At 39.2% G+C, this 23,278-nt stretch overlaps 1 protein-coding gene across 6 annotated transcripts in view; it reads right to left on the reverse strand.

Annotated features, from left to right (window-relative positions):
- Positions 1-345: 345 nt before the first annotated feature.
- Positions 346-23,278, reverse strand: part of mybpc3 (myosin binding protein C3) — a 34,518-nt gene continuing 11,585 nt past the window's right edge. For 2 of the 6 annotated variants that reach the window (XM_012850739.3, XM_012850741.3), the window contains 25 exons: positions 21,631-21,690; positions 21,518-21,520; positions 19,872-20,044; positions 19,645-19,777; positions 19,496-19,498; positions 19,282-19,406; positions 19,098-19,203; positions 18,562-18,728; positions 17,415-17,580; positions 17,225-17,331; positions 17,087-17,116; positions 16,872-17,011; positions 16,391-16,462; positions 14,534-14,693; positions 14,340-14,444; positions 13,298-13,486; positions 8,956-9,090; positions 8,558-8,725; positions 7,610-7,698; positions 4,755-4,950; positions 4,506-4,645; positions 2,829-2,988; positions 2,600-2,736; positions 1,385-1,571; positions 346-735 (listed from right to left, as the gene is read on the reverse strand). In XM_012850739.3, the coding sequence (XP_012706193.2) occupies positions 695-735; positions 1,385-1,571; positions 2,600-2,736; positions 2,829-2,988; positions 4,506-4,645; positions 4,755-4,950; positions 7,610-7,698; positions 8,558-8,725; positions 8,956-9,090; positions 13,298-13,486; positions 14,340-14,444; positions 14,534-14,693; positions 16,391-16,462; positions 16,872-17,011; positions 17,087-17,116; positions 17,225-17,331; positions 17,415-17,580; positions 18,562-18,728; positions 19,098-19,203; positions 19,282-19,406; positions 19,496-19,498; positions 19,645-19,777; positions 19,872-20,044; positions 21,518-21,520; positions 21,631-21,690 (2,992 nt within the window). In that variant the 3' untranslated portion in view covers positions 346-694. The remainder of the gene's footprint in view (positions 736-1,384; positions 1,572-2,599; positions 2,737-2,828; positions 2,989-4,505; positions 4,646-4,754; positions 4,951-7,609; positions 7,699-8,557; positions 8,726-8,955; positions 9,091-13,297; positions 13,487-14,339; positions 14,445-14,533; positions 14,694-16,390; positions 16,463-16,871; positions 17,012-17,086; positions 17,117-17,224; positions 17,332-17,414; positions 17,581-18,561; positions 18,729-19,097; positions 19,204-19,281; positions 19,407-19,495; positions 19,499-19,644; positions 19,778-19,871; positions 20,045-21,517; positions 21,521-21,630; positions 21,691-23,278) is intronic. The other 4 variants (XM_021309589.2, XM_021309590.2, XM_021309591.2 and 1 more) reach the window with 4 other exon arrangements.

Below are 23,278 nucleotides of genomic sequence, written 5' to 3' on the forward strand. Positions count from 1 at the left end.
CAAGCCTCAGTGGATCCTTTGCAGCTGTACGTCAAGGCAGGAAATATTTACATTCGCAGGCATCAGAGGAATAACTTGCATCAGCCTGTGAAAGCTGGAAGACACCATGTGTTTCATTTGGCTTACTAAATGTCTTCACTGGGAGACATCCCAGATAATCCTTCCCATCAGACACATATCCTGCTGTGCAGCATTAGGACAAAACCTCACACCTCTGGCATTATTGAGGCTTTGCAAGCTTCCAAAACGCGTTTGTGTTAATCTAGTCCATAGCACACATTATGCGTCCCAGTAAATTACATTTATGCATGGTGAACCGTTCAATAAGTAAAAAAAGCAGTCAACTTTGGTTTTATATAGTTTTATTCGCACACTGATCCAAACATTATCATCAAACACTTGATTAGTTTTTTTCTCCATCAGATATGTTTTCTAAACAGAAAAGAAAACCCATCTTTCTAAAGCTTGAAAAGAGCCGAGAATACTGTGATAAAATCCGCACTTGCTTGCAAAAATAACACTTAAGTGATCATTATTGATGAAGCCAAACAGCTCAGTCGTGACACTGAAGGAACCCCATAACGTCTGCAGATGATCAAAGACAAAGAGGTTGCTGGTTAAGCGCAGTTAGTGATGTAACTTAAGCATCATGTCGAAGACTCGCCCATCACCTCTTCATTCAGAGACAGCATCCTCATTTATTGGCATCCTTCTTTTCTTCTTTAGCGATCTGGGCTGTGAGTCAGGAATAAACATACACTGACATTATAAAAGACCGCAGCATTACGGGAGATTACAAACAAAGTGCAAAAAGAGTACAATCATCTTGAATGTGACAAACTACAACCCTTTGTGTCTGAACCTACAGAGACCAAACAAAGAGGCCGTTGTGCCGACGTGTTATCAGCAGAGGCTCATGTTTTAGAAAGCAGCTGCTTTAACAGATTTGAGATAAAATGAATTAACCTTTTATCAAAATATCAAGATATGTGTAACAAAATAAAATCAGGTTTTCAGTTTTAATTCCAAATTTATTTAGTCTTTCAAATATAAAGTGCTAATACTTAATTTTGAGCCCCTATATTGCATGTCTGTTATTGTTGTTCTCAAAGCAAGACCTGCAAAAACCGTAATGATGTTTTCAACAATGTGAAAATTCGAGGCAGAATGGAGCTGATAGAGGATTTACCTTACAATGAAGATTTACCGTTTTTCAGAAGAATGTTTTCAAAATTCTTGCCATCATATTTTGTTTCTCAGCTCCATTTAAAGCAGACAGTGTGTGGTGATGTAAATAGAGGGATGCCCACTGCATGGATGCAGATTGAGGCGGTGATGAAAACGAGTCAGAATGCCTGTTTGCAGCAAGTAGCAGTGTACTTACGTCGAACCTCCAGCTTGCACTCCACTACGTCCTCCCCCTTGTCGTTGACAGCTTTGCAGGTGTACACGCCACCGTCAAAGGGACATGGCTTACGGATCTCCAGCGTCAGAATGCCTTGCTTAGACAACATGCGATACTTGGCTTCATTGGAGATGTCCATTTTGTTTTTGTACCAGGTAACTTTGGGCTAACAGGAACAAAGCATACCGGTCAGGATATGTTTATACTTTATCATTAAAACACTTACATGAACCACCATTTAGAACTGGTTTGATCTATAACCCCTGGAAATCCGTTTGATGGTGGATTAAAGTGATTGTAATTGTTTGATCTAGATTAATATTTATATCAGCAGGTTCCTGTTTGCTTGGGAGCTATTTTTCTATTTTGGTCGCTGTCTCTTACTGAGCAGGTATTTACTCTTCAAAATTTATCCATGTGTCTAAACTGTGTCGATTAAAATGTTCATTTGTAATTTCATTAACAACTGTGTAACAGGAAGCTAAAAAAAAAAAATCAAGTAGTTGGAGCAGAGGTCAGTGGGGAGCCGTACCGATCCCTACTGGATGATGACGTCTACTGCCTGGATGGTATGAAAGCTTCAAACCGCTGGTAGACACAATGCCCACTTGTCCTCACTCCGTTATAACTACGCAGTAATAATACTCTTTGACTTAACTTTTTTGTTTTTTTTTCTTCCATTTTTCTTTCTGCACCTTTGTGTTTTGTCTCTGACTCTTCTCTGCCCTCTTAGCACCAACCAGCTCGGAGTCGGCTGAGGTAAATGGCTGCTCATCCTGAGCCAGGTGACGGTCGCCTCCCCACTGTTGCTTTGTGCTTGCTCAGCATCATCGATTACACAGAAGTGAGGAATCAATGCAGTCTGCTGATTTCCAATAGATACACTGGTTTTTAGTAATTGTTAATTTTATAATCCACTAAATCTGATTGCACTAGATTAAGATGGTTGCTAATTGGATTGGATTTAAATCTGTTTGACTTTGAAGGTGACTTAATTCAGTTAAAATGGACTGATTTCTGTGTATTGGGGATACACATTAAACCTGTTTGTCTTGTAAAGCCCCCTGAGAGAACTTCTGCTGTGACCTGAAGCCATGGCAATATGTTGAATTAAATTACAGCTATTAACAACATACTGTAATTTTAACCAAATACAGAACGCCCGTTGGTGTGCGCTACATTGAGCATCCATACCTTTGGTATTCCTCGCACGGCACAGCTGAGGGTGGCGTTGTACCCTGCTATTATAGACCGGTTCACTAAAGGATGTGTGAACTTGGGAGCCTCTGAGAAGTCATGCTCCCTGTATGTGGGAGACTTGTAGTCAATACCTGCAGAGACACAGAAAGATGAGCTACCGTTTTTCTCCCTCATTACATTCTTCTGCTCATACTTTCAACCCTGGTTATGAGCCAGAGCAAACCTGATTTGTGGATGAAGACGCTGTCCTTTGTGGTGCAGGGCTCAGGGCTGAGGCCCACCAGGTTGATGGAAAACACTCGGAAGATGTACTCGTTCCCCATGATGAGGTCGGACACCACGCAGTGTGTTCGTCTGTAGTGGTCGTGGACTGTAAACCACTCCTTTACAAGAATCACATAAAATACGTCAATGAGGCTTAGAATCTGTGTGATCTTTTTGTTCTTTGCATTCACAGTTTCTTTATTTAAAAATAACAATACTAGCAGAGACTGAGCAGAAAAAAATAAATAAAAGTTCTTAACTTAAAACGTGGGAAACACTTCCACTGGCCTTCGTGTTGCTGCTGAAACTAAAGGGGTCCTGCAACAGCTCGTTTCTTAGACGCGGGACAGAAACAGGACAAAAGGCAGCCTTAGAGTGCATGTGATCTCGGCGGTTCTATCTCCGACGTGTACCAGGTAGGCTTATTGGTAACACGATTACCACCACCACCTCAAAGCTCACTGTGCTGCATGTGAAATAAATCTGATCTAATAATGACTGTGGTGAAACACGAGCCGACCGCCATGCTGGCTGGGGAACAATGTCTCTGCGTCACTGCACAGGCTATCTGGACCGGGTCAAGGCTCAGTGGATAAGATTAGGACATTCCTGGGCAGCGTTGCTGTTGGCAGCTCGAGGTGGAGGACGGTGGCAGGTGGAGCCCTTTGCCAACTGGTTCATCATTACTGGTTGTCAAACTGGACAGCATGTTCAGCTTCAGATAATTAAGGAATAAATGTCAGGAAGGAGACAGAAATCTCTCTTTCTGTCTCTGTGTGTGTTCTTGTACTTGCAGCTGAGCGAGAACACGTATTGCTCCTTTTACTAGTAAATTGAGGACTCTGAGCTGGGGGTTAGGTTTAACACTAAGGTGTCAATTAAGTTTAGGTTAGGATTAGGTATAAATTGGTAAAGATTAAGGTTAGGAAATAGAAATGCTGGAAAATTAATAAAAGTCTATGGATGTGGAGGTCGTCACAAGGATGTGTGTGTGTGTTCTTGTACTTGCAGCTGAGCGAGAACATGTTTTGCTCCTTTAACTAGTAAAGGGTGTATTGATGCAGTTGCTACTTGAGTTTTTCATGTGTTTATTCAAACCAAAATACCAAAAGCCCAAGTTTTAGACTATTTATTAGTTTAGTTTACATTGGTGTCCTATTGTGACCATTTATTTCACTTTGGTTTCCCACTATTATATATTAGAATTTGTTTTGCTTGTTTTCTTTAGGGTAATTTTTCCTATTAACAAAACTCAAGTGGCTCAAAAGTCCAGTTTTTTTGTCATATAGTTGCAGATTTTGTCTGTTTCAGCACATAGGTTTTGAGAAGTCGATTTCTTTTATTATGCAAAGTACATATTGCGTGGTCTAAAGAATATAGATTTTACATTTAAAATATAGTTTTATATTTTATCATACTAATTATCAGGTGGCCCTGGGAGATCTACAGGGATAATATCCTTTATCGTAAATAAATGGATTCAAAATAATTTGATCACAATAAAGTACCCCACGTGTAGCAGTAATGTGCCATGCTTTGTGTTTCTTTGCTGCAAGCAACAAAATATTATTTTCAGATTTACTCCCATTTAGTCTCATAATGACAGATCATTATAACAAAATGCATGGATTCTCACCATGGTCTTCTTGTCAGCTTTCTGAACGGTGTAGCCACTTATTTCACAGTTACCATTGTCCTTTGGTGGCTTCCACTCCAGTGCCACATTAAAACCCCACACATCCGCAATTTTCAGGGCCTCCGGTGGCCCTGGGAGATCTACAGGGATAACATGCTTTATAATAACTAAGAGATAACAGAGACTGTGTTTCCATCTGTGGCAAAAAAAAAAATAAAGGCAGGTCGCTTTAAATTCAGTCCAACTCACCAACAATCTGCAGCATGACTTTTGCTGTGTCTTCCACATTCTCGATCTGTACTTTGAGATCATACTGCCCAGAGTGTTTTCTCTCAGTCTTTCTGATGAAGAGGATCGAATCAAATTCGCTGTTCCTCACGCTTGCAACTGAGGGGTCCAGAGGTTCTCCGTCTTTACTCCAAATAACTTTTGGCCGTGGTTTACCCTGCGGACCAAGACAGGATTAAACTTAAAATGCACTATGGTAGATTTCAGCATGAACTTTACTATCACAATAGTATTTAACAAAGGCATAGATAGTGACTCCTTAGATATAATGTTATTTGGTTTGTTTTGTGGCATTTGAAGCAAAAAAGTCCTTTAAACACTATCTTTACAACTGATAAACTCTATCTATCTATCTATCTATCTATCTATCTATCTATCTATCTATCTATCTATCTATCTATCTATCTATCTATCTATCTATCTATCTATCTATCTATCTATCTATCTATCTATCTATCTATCTATCTATCTATCTATCTATCGATGGACTATAGGAGACGCAGTCAACTGGTACAATAAGCTCTGAATGATATATTATTTAGCTTTACCATGTAGCTTTTTGGTGTACACTGAGCTTGGCATCATATTATGTACAGTGGTATTACACGAGTGTGTTGGACAGACAGTGGTCTATATTTTATGTTATATGTTTGACATATTAACATTGTAATTTTTCATTTAAAGTAATATTTACTCAGGCTTTGAGCTCACAAACTAGGACTCACAAGTGCATACTTTCACTTCGAATTAGGACCTATGTACGTATCATTGCTTCTCCTGTGGATGTAAAAAATAACTTTCATTTCAGTCAAATCTCTCAGTAAAACCATTCAAGATGGAACGTCAGCCCGTATCCTTTAAGTTTTCTGTAAGCATCAGTCGTCTGTCTTCGCTGAGTTATACATATACATAACATATCTTTATGGAGCACAACTGTTCTCACCACCTTTAAAAATGCCACCAAGCCAAAGAAGAAGAATCGGGCTTTAATAGCCACCACCAAGTAGCACTGGCATCTATTATAGACGGCATTCCAGACGGTCTAGACCAGGGGTGTCAAACATACGGCCCGCGGGCCGGATCCGGCCCGCCGAACAATTTAGAAGGAACAATTTAATAAATGCATTATCATTATATAAAAAAAAAAATTATTATTATTTTTTTTTTCCAGTGTCCTTTCTGGCAATGTGGCAATAAGATGCCACAAAGAGCTCATCAGATTTGACTTTCACAAGTGGACAAGATAAAAGGAAGAGAATGATAAAACAATTATTGAAAAAAACATGTACTTTGTTTAATTGAAAATATGCAGTTCCTATATTGTCCACGAGGGGCGCTGTGTTTTAATTAGCAGATTAAGCTTCAGTTGTGGAAAAATTCAAATCATTTCTTAATTTTTATCTGTTTGATGTATTTTGTCATGCAGGACAGTGTTTTAAAGTTCCAAAAAATGTGAATAAATGTTTTTCAACATTGTATAATCACTGTGATCAGTTCTTATGCATAATGCACAAGTAAATGTTTAACTGAGTAAAAGTATTGTTGAAATTGCACATACTTTTCTTAAAAACGCTGAGGTTATTCCTAATATATTGTGTAAAAGTGAAATTAACTTAATATAAAAATCAACAAGTCCACATTTATTAGTTCTATTTAATCTTGCAATGAATTTACTTGTGTGGCCCTCTTGAGATCAGATTAAGCTGTATGCGGCCCCTCAACCAAAATGAGTTTGACACCCCTGGTCTAGACACTCTGAAGTTTGCATACAGTTCCAACAGAACCATAGAGGATGGAGATTCACACACTAGTCGTATCACTCTGGCTCACCAGGACAATGCAGACTTCCTAAGATGCAGCTGCAATAGGCCACAGTATATAATGGGGAAGAAAATCCTCCACCCGGACATCCTCCCAAACATCAGTTGTGAATCCATGTCTGTTTTCTTCATACGCGCTCTTTTCCCTGACTCAGCACCAATGCCAGCAGAAAGTGTGCTGATGATGCTACTACTGTGGGCCTGCAGGGAGGAGGTCAAACTCTTGGCAGATTGGTGTCAGGACCACAACCTTTCCACTCCACGTCAGTATGACTAAGAAGCGGATCCTGTACTTCAGTAAACAGGGTGTGGCTCATGCTCACATCTGGATTTGAGGAGATGCTGGAGAGGGTTTAGCAGCTTCTGCATCCTAGAACACATGAACCACAAAGGACCAAAGAGTTCAGCTACCACAAAGCAGGCTCATGAATGCCCTCGCGTCCTCTGACCACCGAGGCCGTCCAGAGTGTCCGCCACAGTCCTGGTCTGACAGCTGCTCTGCTCAGGGCATGAGAGCCCTGGAAAAAGGGCAAAGCTCAGAGGATCGTTGGCACGCTATAGGGCACTATGAAAGACTGCCATCACACTGCAACCTTTCCTGCTACCTTCCAGCAGGAACCCTCGGGCTCAGGGACAGTTTTTATCCCAGTGCTGTCAGACAGACTCATGTACACTAGCCTAAAATTCGCAATATTCATGTACAAATTAAAAAAACAACAACATCAAATATAGACCACTGTCTGTCCACCACACTTATGTGTAATAGCGCCGTACATACTATGATGCCAAGATCATTGTACACCCCACAGCTACATGCCTGAACTACAATACATTATGTGGAGTTTATCACACCACTAAACCGTGTCTCTGGCAGTATTATCTTATATGTATCTAGAATATTTACTCGCTGTCTGCGTAGGAGGCGTTCATGCGATCTCCTGCACGCCGTTCTTTTAAACATAATGCTACAACCTCAATTCTTAGAATGTACGTCACCTGGAAAGGGATCATGATGTTAACAGTTTCTCCAACTTTCTTGATGAGAGTTTGGCGGAGGTTTCGTGGGAGCCAAATCTTTGGACGCTCTGTGAAAAACAAACAACAACAACAAAGAAAAAAAAAAGAATAACATGGTGGAACATGATGAAGAAACCCATGCGGGTCATAGGAGAACTTCTGCTTTAACCACGCATTTCGTGGAAATACACAATTACCTTAAGAAAACTACTTCACCCGTGATTGGACAAACTCTCATCATCGCTGTTTATTATGCAATGTGATTTCAACACATCAGGAAAAATTCTTTACCAGCAAAACTAGATAGTAATCACAAAGATGTGTTTGAATGCATGGGATTAAAAGCAGAACAGAAAAGTTTGTTTTCTGAAACAAATGATAGAGTTAGAAAAATCTTTGTAAATTGATGTACTTGTGACTATGGATGTCCCTGGAGACCATAAATCAATCATAATGAGATTCTGATATCATATAAAGTGATTACTCTCCACAGTGAGAAAAACTTTCTTTATTGGTTGCAACTTTTTTTTCCTCTACCCATCTCTTATTATGCAGCAAGGTTTTTTTATGTATGTCAGACCATCATCCTTATTTTTCATGTCCAATGAGACAAATAACTGATAGGTAAAAAGTAAGCAGATTAACGAAAAAAAAAAAAAATTCTGAAATTAGTCAAACTAGTTAATTGAAAATGAAAGTTAGAATGAAAATATCATCCAATCAGGGACTGAAACTTTTGCTCAGCACCTATAAAGGTTGCTGCTTAAACAAACTGGCCAGGAGGGCAAAAACATTGTTTTGGAGCCTCCAAATGCCTTTAAAAGTATTAACTTAATCCCAGGAGAACCCACCTCACAGATTGTTCATTTTTATTTTTACGTAAAGAAAAAAAAACTGTTGTGGAGAATCAGCTGCAGGAATACTCACGCATGATCTCCCTGATGGTCACAGGTTGAGCCAGAAGAGCCGGAGCACTGGGCCCCGCCATGTTGTACGCCCGCACTCTGAACATGAGTTTGTCTCCTGTTGTCAGGTTTTTGATGGTCATGGAAGATCTCTCTGTAAGACCCTGGATGGCTGGCACCCATTCGTCAGCTGCAACCCGGGAGAACGCAAGATGAAAATCTCATAATGTTCCTGTTTTCATTTTCGATTAATAGCAAAGACAGATAAATATTATTGATGGACATGACCTGTTCAAGCCGGGCATTTCATTTTAAGAGTAAAGATGCACCACTTTTGCTGCAGTTATGCCATTCTTTTGATAAACTGTATAAAGCGCTGTCCTTATCAGAAGCATGCAGGTGGCTGGCTCCGGCACTTACTGCCCTCCTTGCAGTACTCAACCCCATAACCCTCGAGCTCAGCGGCGCCGATCCTCTCCGGAGCTCGCCACTTCAGCGTGATTGAAGTGTCACTGATGTCTTCGACGTGCAGTCCGATGGGCTCGCTGGTGGGGGCTGAGAGAGCGGCGGAGGGGAGATAAATGGCCTCTTTAGGCGGTTAAGGAATTAAAGCAATATATTCTTGTTGAACAGTTGAACGAGTGGCCGATCTTGATTAAAAGCCACAAACATGCCTGCAGACCTTTCCGGCAGTGCTTTTTCTGTTTTACAGAAGAGGCCACAGCGCGGTCTTTAATGCACAGGAGGGAATAAATTGATAAGTACATGAGTCAAAATGGTTATTTTATCTCCTTCAGGCACAACAATAGACCATTTTGTTGTCACAACCCGTGTGTGATCTGGAAAGCTACTAACGTGCAACACACATTTTACATTTATTTCAGTAATTCTGAGGATTAAAGGTGGCAACTTGATGATTTTCACAGCAGGTGGATTCAACATCAGCCTGTTTTTAAGGTGGACACCAGTTGTCTGACAGTCTTGTGCCCTGTAGGCCTGCAAGTGGCGCCTTCTTTCATACAATGAAATATGAACTCCTATTGTCTTACCTGCAGTTCACTGTAGGACTGAGGTCTAAGTGCCTGCAGTGCCTCCAGTGGGGATAAAACCGACATGATTTTGATGTGCATAAAAAGACCTTGGTTCATTGATTATATCCCATGCAAAGCTCCAACTGAAGAAGTGCCAAAAGCAGACCACTGTTACAGCACTTTGTCACAGCTAAGCCTCATGTTTGAGCAAAATGAAAAGAGAGCGCATTATCATAGGGAAACAGACAAAGCATTTGAGAGATTGCTAAAGGGAGCTCCGGTCGTGAGTTTTTGGAACATAGCATAAAGGGAACTAAAAGTAAGTAAAGTTTTCTTGAGATTTGAGAAATGTTTTTTCGTTTGAGCAGGTAAATAAGACTATTTGCGAACGGACTAAGATTTTTGCACTTAAAATAGGAACAATTCATTGCCATCATTTTATTTCAAGTGCAGAATATCTAATTATCTTATTTTAGGGTTAAACAATACTAATGCCATTGGCAAATTGTTTTATTTAGCTGCTTATATCAAAGGAAGATATGCTCATTTCAAGAAGATTTTACCTACTTTTAGTTCCCGTTTTTTGCAGTGAAACCAGTCTAATTTAGCATCAGCCGACTTATTTTTCTAACTTTACATTGTTCATCTGTCAGCTAAACAAATTTAGCTAGGCAGAGGGGGTTGACAAGCGCTGAAAACCTGTTTTCATCCGTTGCCGGATACATAATCAGTCCTTGGTCACTCATCTTAAAAATCACTTTAACTTACCACATGAGCTATGAGATTCAAACGGAAAAAAAATCTATCTGGAGACATACTTCTTGTGGTGTGTATTGTAACACCCTGAGAATAAATATTGCAGCCTAGAGTGGTAAGCATTACTCTGAATTAATATTTAGTTAAACATCAATTTTTCATAGATTGTGCCATTTTGTTGACAACCTGTCTGGAAAAAAAGGTATGGTATAGTCCTGAAAGTTATACTCCACTTTGAAAGATACAGGCTAAGCAAAACGGTGCAATGGATTTATGGGACAGCCAGTAAAAATCAGTTTGGTTAAGTTTGAAGAACCTTTCTGCAGCGGGGAGTCATACACATGTAGTTTAGCTAAATAATAATCCATAATAAACCATAATCCAAATTAAGACCAAAATATTTCTGTACTCTTTGGCAGGACAAATATGAAAGACAAGACAAGTCGACCCTTAAAGACAACAGTTCCTACTGCAAAACGGTTGCGGCTCTGACTCTGTAGCATAATCCACGAAGGTCTCCCCTGTTTCCTTCTCTGCGGGAAGAGAGGCAGCCCTTCCTGCTGGTTTCTCATTCTCAGCTGGATCTCCCACCTCCAGTATGAAGGCTAACTCTGCAGGGTGTGCTGCAGATGATAAACTGCTGGCTTCAGAAACTAAAGAGCTCTTGGCTCTGTTGGCTTCTTCCTCTGCTTCCACAAGCATCAAATCCTCTGCTGGTTTCATCTCGACTACCTTTGGGAGTTTAGGATTTATCATTTAACCAGTGAGTGTATGGCTGTATATCAAGTCCAGTGTATCTACTTTCTGAATTCATCTTCTCTGTACCACTAACAGTCTCTATCGTCTTTTCATTGCTAAGCACAAGAAGGCAACCTCCACAGTGGCATTAATCCTTCTACATTTAGCAGCTGGCCGAAGCAGATTCCTTGGCTTCTCAGCTAATATTTATAGAGATAGATGCCATGGATTGTTTCCCAATCCTAATGGCATACTTGTGATTGCCATCTGGACGTACTGATGATTCCTTATAAATCAGCAAGTTGATGAGAGCAAGAGGTGGGAAAAAAAGGTCTTAATTCAAGTCTCACAGCTTAAATTACCAGCTACAACCGGAAAAAGGTAAATCTAATTTGGAACCAAATGTCCCATGTTGTTTTTTCTTAGCCTTTATTCCTAGTAAAAATTTAAAAAATTCCCCAATAACCCTTTACCAACAATTTAAAGGTCTTTGCTTTTAATAGTTTGTATCCATTGCTTGAACCTTACACTTTGTATGAAGACAAGTATGTCAACTTCTTTGCTTGTGTTCACAATATCCTCCGACTCTGTGAGCATAACACGAACAAAAAAAACTGATGCAAGGAGGAGGAAACTTGATTTGCTCAGTGCACTGCACAGAGATAAGTCAACAGAGAGTTCAAAGCTTTTGCAATTAATCTTGAACGGATTCTGGATAAGAACATACTCAGACTCCACAAAGACGCAAAGCTATTAAAGCTGTATGCATGATTTCATTTGTTTGGCATTTGTTGTGAATTATGATTAAATGAACTGAATTCAATTAAGATAGATAGATAGATAGATACATAGATAGATACATAGATAGATACATAGATAGATTTAATTTAAGTATCCCTGGTTGTATCAGTTTTGCACCATAAAAAGTAGTGGTGTCCCGATACCGATACTGGTATCGGGCCCGATAGCAGCGTCAAGTACTCATACTCGTATTTGCAAAAGCAATCCGATACTCTGAACCGATACCAATTTTCCTCCTGGGCATGGCTGCGCTGCAAATCAAACACTAGATACCACTCTATACCAGGTAATGGTGCTATACACTAAGACAGGGGTCTTCAACAGGGGGTCCGCGACCCCTAGGTGGTCCGCGGAGGTACTGCATGGGGGTCGCGAAAGTTTTGGTTGATTAGACATTTTTTTATACACCCCCCCCCCCTGCAATTTTTTCCCATTAATTAAAATAAAAATAAAAACATGAATATATGAACCTGTGTATTATTTGAGTATCTTAGTATTGAATGCACAATAACAAGGTACATTTACACATGACACTATAGGACCAGTTTGAAATAACACAATTTTATACAATATATATAATTAGGGGGTCCCCGCTCCATCTCACCATCAGTTTGGGGGTCCTTGGCCTGGAAAACGTTGAAGACCCATGCACTAAGAAGTTGTTTGCTGACCCTCCAAAAGAAAAACAAGGAGAGACGATATCTGAAGCTCTAACCCAATTCATCGCCCTTGATGGTCAGTTGTTTTCAGTGGTCAATGATATTAAGTTATTTATGATAAGTACCAATTTATTAAGTACTAGTATCGGTAAATATAATCGGCAAGTATCTAAACCAAAGTACTCGTACTTGTACTCGGTCTGAAAAAAACTGGCATCGGGACACTCCTAATAAAAAGTCTTTAACTATCTATACAGTGCGACTCACAGGAACATAATGCTGCATCAGTTAAACACCATGACGACATACGTTAACGTTATGCGGGATTTCAGGAGGAACTGAGAGTACACTTGGCTCATGTGCAAGTTAAAGCTTCACGATTTTGGTTGTTCCCTTGTCATTTGGCACAAAAATGTTTGCATTACACAGTGTTAATTCCTCAATCAGAAAACACAAACACCCGCCTGTGCGATGTTGCTAAGATAAGTGCAGGCATATTTTTGTAACACAAATAACCCCCCCCCCCCCCCCCCCCCTCCCCCTCACAACCCAACCTCTGGGACCTAAAGGAACGGAGTTGGATCTGAATACAGACAGCTCTGCCATTAGCAGTTACTGCTGTTACTCTATTAATAACAACGCTCCAATCTTAACATAATCAAATTATCTCCATGAAGCACTTTCAGCAGCAGACAGCACGGAATAAACAGGTGGTACAATTTATGTCTAAATAAAAAAAAAATGTGGATAAAAGTCAGCTTCTTCATAAACACTCACCAACTGGCACAAATGGTTGGGAGGCTGGACTGTGGTGAGACATGCCAATTCTGTTGACGGCATAGACTCTCATCTCGTATGTCATGCCTTCAATCATGCGCTTGGCCTCATAGGTTGTTTCCGGGTAAGGGTCAAAGTTCAGTCGCATCCACCTATAGCTCTTCAGCTTCTTCCTCTCCAGGACGTACCCTGAACATTCAAGAGAAGCACATTATATCCCTTGCTATATGGAATAACAGTAAGGAAAGCAATTTAAAAAAATAATAAAAACTTTTTGACTATATGCAACCATCTTTTGAGCAAAAGTAGCAGACTTATTTCTAATCTGGTCAATAAAGACCCTTTAGCCAATCGTAGTACAGAAAAAAAACTTGCCACTGAGTATTAGTGTTGATCATTGCATTTTACATCCGAAGGTTTTGTTAGTCATTTCATTTAACCGGCACAGCTCATAATTTACTTTTTTATAAACAAAACGAAGAAAAGGTTTCACCTTTTGGTTGATTCATAGTCAAAAGAAACAAATCCTTTTCTGTGATGACACAGGGCATAGTTGTCAATCCACTTCTCTTTCACATACTTCATTTTAGTACAAATAATGTCAATATTTCCTGTTTTTCTTCTGCTTATAGCGATGATAGATGTCCAAATGAACATTTGCACATTTCTTTCTTCTCCATGCAGATTTTATTTGCATCGACTAGAAAATTGATATCTGTTGTAAGCTAATAATTGTGAAAACATTTGAGAGCCAATAGAAAAGAAGACTGAAGGACAAATAATCAGAAAGAATTTTCAATGACATTTGTCACAACTGTCTCTTTAAAACAATTAGCAAGTGAGAAAGCTTCAAGCTATAACAGATAATTGTACAAATTTGGAAAAAACCTATTAGATCCTCATCAGAACAGCTTTTTAACTATAAAGAAGTTAAAGATATGTACAAGTCGTAGAAGTCTTTCATTTCAAAATGCATTGAAACTAGATTTAGTAAATGGGTTACATAAATTGTTGAATTTCAACAATAAAGTAATACTGTTACCGATGATTGGCTCTCCGCCATCGAAATGAGGGGGCTCCCACTGAACAACGCAGGAATCTTCTCCCACACTGAGGATTTTAGGAGCCTGGGGAGGATCTGGAACATCTAATGGGGGGAAACAGCAATGTAGTTAAAACAACATGCTTGTTTAAAAGTTTATTCTATCTTTATCAGCAGCGGCGTCTCTCTCTTACCAACAACTTTAACATTGATGTCGGCTGTGTCTTCCCCTGCTGGGTTTCGAACCACCACAGAATAGACCCCCTCGTCCTGTCTCTCAGCACCCTCAATAGTAAAGATACAGTGGCCCTTGGTGGATTCCACGTGGACTCTGCCGTCTCCTTCTGTGATGACCTAATCATTAGAAATTAGGTAACTCATTATTTATATTTGGACCTCTATTGTAAGCAGAAATTCTGGTTGTGGTAAAATACTTTTATATTTCACCGTTGATAACTAACTTAAAAAAGAAACAACAACTTGCCTGAGCTGATATTTGTGCTTAAATATGGATTTTTCTACTACGTATATAAATTGCCAGAGACATACATCAATGTAAGACATTTGATGTGCGACTTCATAATCTATCCGTCATCTATACCCATTTCCAGCGTTGCTTCAATGTCATGAGGGGCATGGGACCTATTTCAACACAGGCCAATTTAAAGAGACGACTCAACGTTAACAGTCATGTTTTTGGTACGTGGAAACAGGAGTACCCAGAAAGATCTCCCACATGCACAGGAAGAACATGCTAACTCCATGCAGAAGGAGTCCATGCTGGGATTTCAACCCAGGACCTTCTTGCTGCAAGGCAACAGTGCTGCCAACTGCCCTACTGTGCAGCCGGACATTTATGGACTTTAAAAATGAATGCAGCACAGCTTTAGAATATTCATGTCATTAGTTTATTTGATTCTTATAATATTTTCCAGGCCTGTTCATAACACACCAGATAAAAAATAAAAACACAAACAAAAAAGAATGCTCTGCATCAAACATTTGAATTATCCACATCTTATATCAGCATACAGGCTTTTGAGGTATTTTAAAGAGTACAAAATTAGATGAAACTTTATTCCCCCATTGTGTCACTGTATAAAACTACTATGCAAAAGATACTTACTGTTCGGTCTCCTGTCATCTTTGAGAGAGGTTTCAATGCATGAGCTTACCTTAATCAGGGATAATGCATGCTGTTAGTATTATGCTCTTCTATGGGTGCTTATAACTGAACAAAAACAAAGAAACAAATTGACTACATTTAAAAGCTCATTGGTGACAAATTTTCAAGATAATGATGGAGTTTTCTAAATAGCTATGTCTTTAGTTTAGTTACATTGCAAGTGAGACAACAGGATTCCAATTTCCAAAAAAAGTGAATGTTTTAAACCTTAAAATTTGACATAAGCAAATATTACAATTGTATTAAAAAGGCTTTTTTTATTGTTGAATACGGTTAGTTTTAAATTTGATTCATGTGATTTCATTATACATCAAAGGCAATCATTCTTGCTTTAAAAGGTTTTTTAATGATCAAAAAGAAACAAAATTGTAAAACAAATATTTTTATATTCCCCATTTAACATCATCACTAGTACTAGATACAGGATATGTATTACAAAAAAATAGTTAAAGAACAAGAAAGACGAATAATCTGATTAGATCTAAAAACTGCATTGAGAGGGGAAGACTTTTTCAACATAAAAACAGAAATAAACATTAATAGTATGATGAGCAATTTTTGCTTAACGGATGGCAAATATTCTCCTTAAATGATTATGAAGATTCTGGTATAAGATTGATTTTTATTAAAATATTGTGCATAGAAGTTTAACTGATTGGCAAATCATTGCATTTCTCATAATTTACATCTTTCTTTCAATAAACCCTTTTTATTTTTATTTTTTGGAAATGTGGTTCCTTCTGTTTCAAAGACAGTAACAATATTGAATTAGTGAAACCCAATGCTGGCATCATGCTGACTTGTGCTGAAGAGGTCAAAACTGAAAAAAAAATAGTTTGCATCTTGCATCGGAACATGCACTTACCTCTCCATCTTTTAGGGTCCAACAGGCTGAGTGCCCTGCATTCTCTTCTCCTTCAGGTTTTACAGAACTAGCCTACATTTAAGGACAGCAAAAGCGGTAAAAGCTGATAATAGGGAGGGTGGGAAAACCTATTTCACCTCAGATTATTGTTTTTAGATAATGATTGCACTCTGCTCATTCGGCTTGGTGAAAGCAAAGGAGGAATGCATTAGTTTCTCTGACATCGGCAGGGCACAGCGAGCTAGTAGCAACAACTAATACAAACTGAAGCAGGAACAGCTTTTAAAAGCGATTAGCATCCTTTGAGCTCATGGTTTGTTAGAACACGCTTGGGCTTTCTTGTTTGGACCTGAAACTGCAGCATTGGAGAATGACACGCTGCTTCCTTAGCAGCTCTCCGATGTCAGATCTCACCTAAAACTCTTTGGACAGATAGATGCCATCAGCACTTTAATACAACCAGGCGTCACATCTCTCCTACCTTCTCTCCTTTGGTCCAGATCACTGTGGGGGCAGGATCTCCAGTGATTGGGACGTCCAGGCGCAGTTTGTTTCCAGCCACCACTATGATAGTTGAATCGGCGGTGCGGCCCATGCAATCAAGGTGGATCTTGGGAGGATCTTTGAAAGCAACGCATACGGTTACAAAAGGCTGAGTGTGTTCCTTTACAAGAGAGCAAATTAGTAATTGTGTACCTTGGCGAGGCACATAATCAATCTTCACCTCTGAAAAATACAGAAAGAAAGAAAGAAAGAGGCAGAAATCTTTACACATTTAGCTTTTAGGGCTAAAATCATGTCTTTGAAATTTCTAAGCTTAAGAAACATTGGTACCCAGGAAATTGAGTTTAGCCGAAAGGTTGAAAGCGTGGCCATCTGGCACAAAAGTGTAGTCTCCCTCATCCTCTGGCTTCACCTCGTCGATGGTCAGTTTGTGGATTCTGTGTGTTCATAAATTTAGAAAAGTACAAAGTTGGATCCATGTGGTGTTAAATGTGGAATTTGGCACGTCTGGTGTCCTCACCTCCCAATATGGGAGATGTTTGTCCTGGCATCAGGCTTAACTTCAACGCCATTCTTGTACCAGGTTCCCCTCACGTTCTCGTCCGACACCTCACACTTGAACACCGCCTGATCCTTTGCCTTTACCGTGAGGTCTGCTATGCTCTGATAAATCTCCAGCTCTTTCTCTGCACAGTGAGGGGAAAAAATACACAAGCTGAGCGAGCTCAGAATGCAAACAATCGATGCCTTCACACATTTGATGGAAAAAGATACTGCATTTGTATGGGAAGGGACAGCATGATGTGTTTCTTATATTGATGCAGCATAGGAACAGACACAAAAACAATCTGTATGATTTCTGATGAAAAACAAAATGGATTGCATTGAATTATTTCTACATATCATGAGAAAGGATGTGCATGGGAGATATTACTACCCCACTGTGATCTGATATACAAAGGCCACACTAGTCAGCCAAGTCGGAATGAGCAGATATGGTGGGAATGGCATTATAATAGAAACTCTGGAGCGGTCTGAGGTGTTGATCCCTGTCGCGGTGTGGCAGCTGGTCGTTCTTGGCAGGTTGGAGTTCAATTAACAAAGCATATAAACCTGACTGAAAAAAACAGCAGGAAACTACTTAGCCTAAATCTACACAACAAAAAAAAAAAAAACAGAGACAAAAAAAATGATCAAAATCTTAATCAAAAAGGCTCTCACCGGTGTGAAAACAGGAATAAATTATGACTTTTCCATGAAAACAAGAAAGAAAAAAAGATGAATGAAGCCAAGTTTTGTTTTTAGTTGAAAAGGAGCTTGTGTGCTTCTAAGGTACCGACTGAAGGAAAAAGTTTTCCTCTGACCTCACATTCTTCCCTCTCATTTCCAACCAGATAACTCAAAATCAAAGACAGTAAAAGTTTCCAAAAGCTACTCTACAGATATCTGCCCTTCAGGTGATACATTCTAGCTTTAGCTGACGCAGGCCGAGTCCTGCTGCTGGAACCTGGGCAGAACTACGCAAGTTACACAAAGTCAACGCGCCAAGAATGACAAGGCTGCGCAGCCGGCTACTGTTCAGCTATGAGAACATCTTTAGCTACCATCGAATGTGCATTTGGACAACTCAGCACTGGCAGGAAAAGTAGCCGAAGTATGACCCTCACCCTGCACCAACAGTTCAGCCACAGACTCTCCTCCATTTGTTTTGACCTTGTAGTGTCCGCCGTCCTCTTTGGTGGCTTCATTAATGATCAGCACATGTTTGCAGCCATCCTTCTTGAAGCGATATTTGAAAGATTCGTCTCGGGTTAGCTCAACACCGTCTTTCTCCCTGCACAGCAAAAGTCCTCATTAGATAACGACGTTAGCGGAAGATGTTCGAGGCATTTTCACATCTCTCAATGTTTCATTTTCTTTTATTCATTTTTAATGTTACCATTTTACCTTTAGCAGTCAATAAGAAGAAAAAGGCTTATTGAAATAAAACTTTATTTCAGTAAGCCTTACAAAACATACGTTTTACATTTGTACGCCTCGAGTGGAAAAGGCGATTTGTTAACAGACAAGCTTTATTTTGGAAAATACGATTTGTTATCAGATGGTTTACAACCATTGTTTGCACCTTTTAGTTACTGAGCTGTTGTCGTAAAAATGAAACTAACGAAAACTTTGTAGAGAGGAGTGGAGAACAACATCTAACCATTTCACATTGGCTCCTTCTTCGGACACTTCGCACTCCAACTCCACCCGCTCACCCTTCATCACCATCTGATCCTCCAGATTTTTCACGATCGTGACAGGAGGCTCTGATGGAAATCGAATGAGAGGGAAAAAATATTAAGTGTTGGTTGGTTTGCTCCATACTGCCTCTGAATCTGCATTACCTTTAACAAAGAGCTCCGTTGTGCACTTCTCATCTCCCACCACACAGGTGTACGCGGCATCATCCGCTAGGGAGCAGTGGTTAATGGTGAGGTAGCGCATGTTGCCAACGCTCTCAAATATGTACCTTTAAAAGAACAAGAGCATTCTCACAGCACAACAAGAGGGCATTATTTTATATTCATTTTTTTCAAGTAAAACCTGGATGAGACTTACTTGCTGAAGGTGCAATCAAAGGATAAGTCGCCAAGATGCAGATGCAGGGGAGAAAAGTGAACATTTACAGTAGAGAACATTTCCATCTTTGTAGATTGTATTATAATCATGTGTGCAGTATTCCTTATTATGTGCTGGTAAAGTCATACCTTCCAGACTTTTGGATTTCTTGTCCATTCTTAAGCCACTTCACCTCCACGTTCTCATTGGCGACCTCAACTGCAAGCTTTATTTTATGTCCCTTTAACACCTGATAGGCGGGGTCCAGCTTTTTGAGGAAGGCTAGCCATGAATCACAAACCAAATCAGTCTTTTTTTTTTTTTTTTTTTGTAGGTTTAGAGGAAACAATGGCTGTTATAATCCCAGTATGCTGACCTTCACTTTTCTTCTCTTCCTTCTTCATCTTCTTCAGTCTCTTGAGCAAGCCTCTCAGGTCGGTAATGCCGTACTGGAAGGCGATCTTTTCATATTCTGAAGGGGGTGCGTGGCTGAGGATGCTCCACACATCAAGATCGGGATCTGTGCTCGCATGCACTGGCTTAATGGACCTAGGGTAATCAGAGAATGAAGTTAAAATAAGGCATGAAGCAAATACTTTGAAACAGAAACACAATGCCAAAGCTTAACAAGAAGATTGGAGTTGCACTAATAGAAGATATTAGGACCTTATTTCACTCTATCTTAAACTTCTTAAATGAATCATCTAAAACCAGTAAATAAGCTAATCAAATTCATGCCAAGAGCCTGGAAGGACTGGTGCAATTTTGAATGTCAATGATTCAATTTGAAAGGAGATGACATTTGATATGGATGCAATTTTGGCTTTCCAATGGTGGTAATATTGTGCAATTCCCAGGCGTCACAGCGGCTCAGAGTTGGACGTAACAGGAATGTGAGGACTGGCCAAATGTGACGTGCACAAGACAGTCCGCTCCAAAGCCCTATTGTCTTGTGTGCAGAACCTTGTACCAGCTCGCCCTGCCATGTGGTGCAGCAGTCGTGGTCTTTACGAGACCAAAACTCTTTCTGCTCTGTGCCTCAATGATCTGCATCAGCCAGACTGCAGGTTCACTATCCCCATGGTTTTGACTGCTAATAACACCACAGCATAAATAGCTATGATACGAGTGGTACGAATACCAAGAGGAACGGTTTATATCAAGACTGACACGTTCCACAACAGAGTCTCATGTCCTGATTCCCACATATGTTCATAAGTCGCTTTTTCAAAGCCAAAGTAAATCTTTTGCAATTTATTTTAAGATAAAAAAGCTGTTTTGATCAAGCGAACAAGTGATCATTAGATCTAAGAAAACTAGAGGGCGCATAGGAGCTGCAGGAGCTCAACAGATGCCCAAGAGCCTGTCAGTACAGTGCCTGGTAAGTCAACAACAAAATTAGAAAATTAACTCTAAAATGAACAGGGAGCCGGTGAAGGGAAGCAAGAGGCGAGGAAATGTGTTCATGTTTTTTTATTGCTGGTCAGAAGACGAGCTGCAGCGCAACAACATGTAAAGAGTTACAGTCATCCAGCTGGGATGGAATAACAGCACTGATATCCTGTTCAAAGTTTTTTAAAGATAAAATATATACATGTCAGCGGAATCTCGTCCATTCAGAGAGAAGAACATTGTAAAACACAAGCAGCGTTCGAACTACTAAAACAAATAGAAGGTGATTAGGAGTAGATGTGGTTTTTACCCCCGCTTAAATCAAACCTCCACACTGCATGTCGTGAGTCAGATCAAACGTGTGCTCAAATCATGCAACAAGTAGGTTAGGACTGTAATTTTGTTTAGCAATGTTTTCAGTAATTATCCTCTGATGGAGAATGATGATACAGCTGATCCTTGATTTGCTGGTGAGGAAACTTTTGTAAGGACTGACTGTTAGTACAAAGATAAAAGGAAAATTATCATTAGTGATCAAAGGGTCAGCGTGCATCACAAGTTTATGTCTGAGTTTGTTTTGCTACAGATTAATGTTACATGCATCAGTTTGCAAATGCAAAAGTAACTTACTCTCTGGTGACAGAGGATCATCCAGAAAGAACAAAGAAAAGACAGGCATTATTATGAAATAATAATGAGAGTCATTGTTCTAAATATAACTTTTAAAAAGTTTATTTCCTCACCTCTTTTTTAATAAGGCGCTAAAGTCCAGCTCTCCTGAATCTTCTTTACCATCTGTGCTACTGCAGACATCACAAAGCATCAACAGTACAGCATATGGCTTACTCACTTTAATCCTCCAATGAACAGAAATGTGTCGTTGCAGATGTGGTTTCATTCTAACCAAACTAGATATTTTCCCTTGGCTTTATAGCAAATCGAGATTGATCGGTTTTGCTCTAAAATCCATGCTTAAAGATGCTGGGTGGTACATCTGAAACGGACAGATATAAGAAAGTGAGGAAACCTTCCTGGAAATGGTTTTAATACGGAGGCTGCATCTTAAATAGAGAAATCACATTGAAAAAAAAATATTTTACAACCTGAAGCAAATGTAAGAACTTGTTAATAATAATAATAAAGCACTCTTAAGACAAATGTTTAGCTTGCAGTCGTTTATATGTTAGTTTTGCAGTCCTAAATCCAATCCAATTTAACTATTTGTACAGGATTCTTACACAGGACTCTAGATAAGTGTGGAAAAATATAAAATTTACATTAATTTTCTGGGGAGACATTCTCTGCCTTTGCTCATCTTTTAAGAACACCAGAAAAAAGTGTTCAAAAGCCAATATTTGCAAACCAGCTGAGATTAATTTTATGGCCAGTTCCTTTACTTTATGAATTGACTATCTCTTTATTTTATAAGACAACACTCCTTTTTTGAGATAACAAAATTATTTTCATGCAAAAATGAGCAGTTCTTGAGCTGCAGCCAGTTTAAGCATTTAATATTGCTTTCATTCCCCTTGTAGGGGTGTTCTACAAAAGCAATGCAGTGATGAATAATGGAGGTTTTCAGACTGAACCAGTTGCCATTCTCGCCGTAGTGATTTCTGACTTAACTCATCCATTACTTTAATAAAGAGCCTTAGTATCAAAAGATGATGAAATAATAAAACAGTTATCAAGACAAAACAAGATCAAGCTCTTCTTACCTTGAGATACTCAGATACCTCAACTGTTACATCAAGAAGCTTAATATCTCACTATCTCAGTGCTATGAGATAATGAAACCAGTTCAAAATGAGTTGCAGGCCATGTTACCAAGATACTTAGAAAACCATGTGTTTTTTGCCAAACATGATTGAAAAACAGTTACTGTATCTTAATAAAACAAGATATTGAGATTTCACATAAATAATAATATTAGGAGCTGCAACAAAAGTGGTTTGATCAAGAATCAAGAAGCTTCATTGTCATTATGTGTTACCAAAATTATTTTTTTTATGAGGCAGACATGTGTCTTATCTAAAGATGATGTCATAATGAAAACGTTACTCTGATTAATTAGGCTTGAGATCTTGTTATCTCTAGATAATCAATTAACTAAACTGCTATAACAACCAAAAAGCTTGAAATCTCATTATCTCATTATCTCATTATCCAGACAAAACAAGTTAGGCTTTTGTTGTTGTTGTTTGTTTGTTTTAGATAGCTGAACTGTTATCAAAGCTTAAAGCATTGTGTTCTCTGGATAATTAGATACTGAAACCACCATTGGGAAAAACTACCTTGTTTAGTTAGCTTGACATAATAAAACGATTACAGCAACAAAAAGCTTAATTGTTTCAAATTACTGAGCTAATGAACCGTGACGTCAAAGAAAAA

The sequence above is a fragment of the Fundulus heteroclitus genome, unplaced genomic scaffold, assembly GCF_011125445.2.
Source record: "Fundulus heteroclitus isolate FHET01 unplaced genomic scaffold, MU-UCD_Fhet_4.1 scaffold_38, whole genome shotgun sequence".
Taxonomy (NCBI): Eukaryota; Metazoa; Chordata; class Actinopteri; order Cyprinodontiformes; family Fundulidae; genus Fundulus; species Fundulus heteroclitus.